Source organism: Pundamilia nyererei, unplaced genomic scaffold (assembly GCF_000239375.1).
Source record: "Pundamilia nyererei isolate P.nyererei 1_Seehausen unplaced genomic scaffold, PunNye1.0 scaffold00611, whole genome shotgun sequence".
In the NCBI taxonomy this organism is placed as follows: Eukaryota; Metazoa; Chordata; class Actinopteri; order Cichliformes; family Cichlidae; genus Pundamilia; species Pundamilia nyererei.
Window position 1 is genome coordinate 41,221 of NW_005188012.1, and position 5,548 is coordinate 46,768.

At 46.6% G+C, this 5,548-nt stretch overlaps 1 protein-coding gene across 2 annotated transcripts in view; it reads right to left on the reverse strand.

Moving 5' to 3' along the window:
* The window catches only part of LOC102203431 (guanine nucleotide-binding protein G(olf) subunit alpha-like), an 11,442-nt gene that overhangs the window by 3,437 nt on the left and 2,457 nt on the right, over window positions 1-5,548 (reverse strand). For both annotated transcript variants that reach the window (XM_005754627.1, XM_005754628.1), the window contains 5 exons: window positions 4,445-4,499; window positions 4,153-4,272; window positions 2,354-2,451; window positions 1,886-1,940; window positions 1,737-1,810 (listed from right to left, as the gene is read on the reverse strand). In XM_005754627.1, the coding sequence (XP_005754684.1) occupies window positions 1,737-1,810; window positions 1,886-1,940; window positions 2,354-2,451; window positions 4,153-4,272; window positions 4,445-4,499 (402 nt within the window). The remainder of the gene's footprint in view (window positions 1-1,736; window positions 1,811-1,885; window positions 1,941-2,353; window positions 2,452-4,152; window positions 4,273-4,444; window positions 4,500-5,548) is intronic.

Here is a 5,548-nt window from a genome sequence, read left to right on the forward strand (position 1 = left end):
GCGTTCAGAAGCGGAGACAGGGACTGCTACAGAGAGGCCAAGTACAGGTTCACTAAAGAAGTGGACATTGCTAAACATCAGCACTCTGAGAAGATGCAGCAGCAGATCTCAGAGAATGACTCGGCCTCTGTGTGGAAAGGTTTTAGGAATATCACCAACTACAAGCCTAAAACCCCCCATCCACCGATGACTTGCTCTTGGCCAACACCCTTAACGACTTTTACTGCCGTTTTGACGAGCCATCAGGCAGCCTTCACACCTCCAACGGCCCCAACAATAGAGGCACTTTGGACACTAATTCCCCCACCCTCTGTTCACCTACAACACCCCCCTCCTCACCCCACACAAAAGAGGATTTCACACCACCTCCGCCCACCACAACCCTTCATATTCAAACAGATGTGAGGAAGCAGTTTAAGAGTCTGAATGCTCGGAAAGCTCCTGGCCCAGACGGTGTGTCTCCTGCCACCCTCAGACACTGTGCAAACGAGCTGGCCCCAGTGTTTTCTGGCATTTTCAACTCGTCACTGCAGGCATGTCATGTGTCTGCCTGCTTCAAGTCCTCTACCATAATCCCTGTCCCCAAGAAACCTAGGATCACTGGACTAAATGACTACAGACCTGTGGCTCTGACATCTGTGGTCATGAAGTCATTTGAGCGCCTGGTTCTCTCCTACCTCAAGACCCTACGGCCCCCCTCCTGGACCCCCTGCAGTTTGCATACAGAGCCAACAGATCTGTAGATGACGCCATCAACATGGCCCTACACTTCATCCTGCAGCATCTGGACTCCCCAGGAACCTACGCCAGGATCCTGTTTGTGGACTTCAGCTCTGCCTTCAACACCATCCTTCCAGACCATCTCCAAGGCAAGCTTTCCCAGATGAATGTGCCTGATCCCATCTACCGGTGGATCACTGACTTCCTGACGGACAGGAAGCAGCATGTGAGGCTGGGAAAGAACGTCTCGGACTCCCGGACCATCAGCACCAGCTCCCCTCAGGGCTGTGTTCTTTCTCCTCTGCTCTTCTCCCTGTACACCAACTGCTGCACCTCCACCCACCAGTCTGTCAAGCTAATCAAGTTTGCAGATGACACCACCGTTATTGGACTCATCTCGGACGGGGATGAGTCTGCCTACAGGAGGGAGGTTGAACGTCTGGTGTCCTGGTGCAGCCACAACAACCTGGTGCTGAACGCCCAGAAGACAGTGGAGATTATTGTGGACTTCAGGAAGCACACAGCCCCCCCCATCATCCTGACTGACACAGCTCACAGCTGACCATTCTCACCCTGGACACAGTCTGTTTGACCTGCTCCCCTCAGGCAGGAGGCTCCGGTCCATTCGCACCAGAACCTCTCGCCATGAGAACAGTTTCTTCCCCTCTGCTGTTGGACTCATGAACAATAACCACATGACTGTTGGCACCACTAACATATGACCCTATGCTGTGTTCACTGCATCATTCCATGTTTGCACTGATCACCACCTGCACTCATGTATATAAATCTATCTACTTAGCACTTATTTTTATTTTTGTTTATTTCAGCGTTGTCTGACAGTATGTTTGCACTAAGTACCACAGCAATTTCCTAATGTTGTAAACCTGCTCAACATTGGCCTGGTAAATGGCCTGTATTTGTATAGCGCTTTTACTAGTCCCCTAGTAAAACCCTTTCTGATTCCGATTCTAATTTCCTGTCCGTGAAACTGTTCTGCTGGTCGTTCCACTTACTGGAAGTTGACTTTGTCCACCTGAAAACTGGTTTCAAAAATCCCTGAAGTCAGAACTCTGCAGCGCAGCAGGTCCTGCAGGAGGAGAACAGCGAGTCAGCAATAGGTGAGTCATGCTGGGTGCTGCTGTTTGATTGGCTGGTTCGTTACCTGGTCGGTGGGTGAGTAATCGGGCCTCCGAACTGATTCCAGCCGATTCAGGAAGCTGAAACACAGGATGAGATGATGATGAGAAGCTGTACAGGAGTGTTGTGATTGGTCCACTGAGATTGCAGAGTGTGTGATGGTTTGTATATCTTTATGAGGACACAGTTCTCTTTGCAGTGACAGTGCAGTAGCATTCAGGTGGGGCCTATGTTTGATTGTGAACTGACTACACCTGCCAATGGGATGCCTGAGAATCTTTGGGTTACCAAATGATACAGCTAACTTCTTTTGTAATTTAAAGTCAAACCCATGCTTCTTCAAGCTCTGGTCTCAGTCTCCACATTTATGCTTTTGAACCAAGTTGTAACATGAGTGAGGGTCAGAAGCGGTATCTGTGCTGAGGTGTGCCAGTGCCCTGGGTGTAATGAAGGCCCTCACAAAGACTGGAACATGTGAATGTGAGTGTCTTACTACTGAGCGCAGTCAATCAGCTGATATTCATTGGCACGCTCAAAGCACGCCTTCACACCGTCGTCCTCCCACAGCTTCTGAGCATGCTCAAAGAACTCCTGAAAGATCAAAAGTTTAGCTTTGACGTTTCCTGTCGAAGCATGATTGTGAATCCATCAGCATATCTGCAGGGGGAAAAGGGCATAGACAACGAGGAAGAGACGGCACACTTTTTGGAGATGTGTTTTCCCTTACATCGTCTGACTGACTGGACGACTTCATATCAGAAGTGAGGAAAAGCAAAGTCAAATGTGATGAGACCGTAACATGGAGATTTTTTTCCCTGTGGACATGCTGATGGATGTTAGCATGATTGTGTTTCAGTAGGAAATATTTTGTGCTGTGTGATAACCTGTGATGCTGTAAACTGTTTGGTTGTGTTGGCTAAGAGACTCATTTATAGCATAAAGTAGCACTGATAGCTGATCATCTGCTTTGCCCAGCTGATTGGCTCGATACACCCGGTGTTGCAGGGAAAAACTGGAGTGTCGGACTCCAGCCGTCAGTCTGGGGACTCAAACAGGCTCTCCACCTCCACACTCCTCGTACACAAACACCAACCTCACAGCTAACAGCTGTTTCAGTGCAGCACTTCCTGCTACAGACAATAAAGTGGACAGTCTTTCCTGGTTTAACATGAACTCACTGCTGCAGCACTAAAGTGATCCCGTCACACTGAAACCTTGATCCAGTTCGGGACACAAAGGTAGTTTATTTCATTCATTTTCACGTGTTTGCCGTTCAAACCCAGGCTTCCTGTCTACGCAGTAGAATGTCACAGCTCTCTAACCCTCCGGCCACACTGGTATGTCAGTGGGCAGATGTTGTTAAACATGAACTCACAGGTAGTTGATTTTATCATTTATAAATCATGTGGTGCTGACTGAAGGCTGGATGAACAGAGCTCATGTTGCTGGATATTACAGTAGCGTCCACACCTAATCTACTGAGGAGGAGCTGTGATTTCCACAGTTTAATATTTTTAGGGCGGCTGACACGTTGGCAGGGCGATGTCGGCTGACTGGACAGCAGTGACTGCGCCGTGAAGCGTGTGAGAGTGAAGCAACGCAGGAAGACATTTGTTTTGAGTCTGAGTCTTCAGAGACTCCACTGTTTGGATAATGAGGCCTCAGGTGATTCCCTGAGGCAGGTGTGTGTGCGGCTGAGGTGAAGCCGTTACATCATGTCATTAACATCATTAAAACAAACAAGATTTAAAGCAGGTCTCCTGGTGCTGCTTTAAAGGTGCAGCTCACCTGTAATCAGGTAAGTCTTCTCTTAGCTGCTGACGACTGCAGACAGCTTCAGCCGAGCTGCCTGTATGTGTCACACCTTGGTCTCACCTGTCCTGCAGGAAGTCCTGACCATTGGTCACGAGGTGACAATACGGAGATGTTGGATTAACTTCATCGCTTTCAGTGATTATTTATATTTCTGTGATGGCTGGAAACTTAAACACAAACTGATCTTTACACAGAGTGGTGAAGTAAATCCTTTTGACAATTCACACAACAATCACACCCCAGTGATGTCACTCACTTCAAATCCACCAGCGTCAACCTTTAAAACAGAAACACCTTTAACAACTTCTTTCTTCCAGCCAGTCAAACGTTCACACGCCACACGACCTCCGACCGTCATGTGACGTGTCTGATTTCCTGCAGGACTGAAAGAAACTCGCCTGTTTATGCTCGCTGCGCCAGCTTTACAGGTAAGCAGCCTCACCTGTGTGTGTGTGTGTGTGTGTGTGTGTGTGTTACCTCGGTGTATTCAAAGTCAGACAGAGGACCGATGCTCTTGATGTAGTCCGCTCTGAACTGGTTACCAGGGTTACCCAGGGGAATGGGCGGAGCCAGAATAGTCATAGCTGACACAATTGTCTAAAACAAACACACACACACACACACACACACACACACACACACACACACACACACACACAGATTTGCTCCAGCTGTCCGTCACCACCTGTGATTAACCTCCAACTGGAAATTGTTTTTCAAATGTTTGAACCAATTACTGAGGTTCTGTGTTCGCCATCATGTCACTCACCACGATGGCGTCCTTCACGTTCTTCCTGATGTCCTGAACCTTTTGCTGCTTCTCCCTGAAAGACCAACATGAAAACTGGCTCAGGTAAAACATCCTGATGCCTCAAGAGTCTGAACATGTTCAGCTGCAGTTTGTTTAGTCCTCAGTCTCCATCTACACCCAACGTCTTGTCATTCAAGCTACACTCCACAAGATAAAACTTTATTCCAATTCAAGTCACAAACAGAGACACATCTGGGCGTCTCCACCTGTGATGATGTCATTATTAGAAATATTGATCCAAAAAACACTTATTATAATAATAAACACTTTGACATTAATGAGGGATTAAATATAGTGACTCCAGCATCTACAGAGGCCATTCATAAACATTTTTAAGGATTTTTCACAAGCGGAAGACAGCTGACAGTTTTTGTTTTATACTTTGTGAAGCACTTTGTGATCTTTCTATCTAGAAACGTGCTATATAAATAACATTTTACTTACTGACAATTTTCCTAGGAATGGACATCCCAGCAAATTCACCCCAAAGACTGAACAGGTATGGACAGTTTGCAAAGCTGCATCGTATTAAACCAGAACACTTACACTTTTATACAATACCATGGTTCTGTCTAAGACCTATACATCATGCCTATTGGCCAGGGTTATGTATTTAACCAACCGCACTGCAGTCAGCTGATGCTTTAAAGCAAGTGGATCTGCTTTGTGCAGTTTCAAACTTTTCTTTTAGATGTGTTGGTTTAGCAGAAGCATAACTATATTTAAGGATGCATGAAAGTTTTCACAGCCAACCTTCATGTGCTTTGTGGTGTGGAAACAGGGTGTCCTGTGTCCTGCTGAGGGTGCATCAGTAGTGTAGGGTTAACTATCCAGTCCCTGTACCATATACAGTGGGGCAAAAAAGTATTTAGTCAGCCACCGATTGTGCAAGTTCCCCGACTTAAAATGATGACAGAGGTCAGTAATTTGCACCAGAGGTACACTTCAACTGTGAGAGACAGAATGTGAAAAAATAAAATCCATGAATTCACATGGTAGGATTTGTAAAGAATTTATTCGTAAATCAGGGTGGAAAATAAGTATTTGGTCACCTCAAACAAG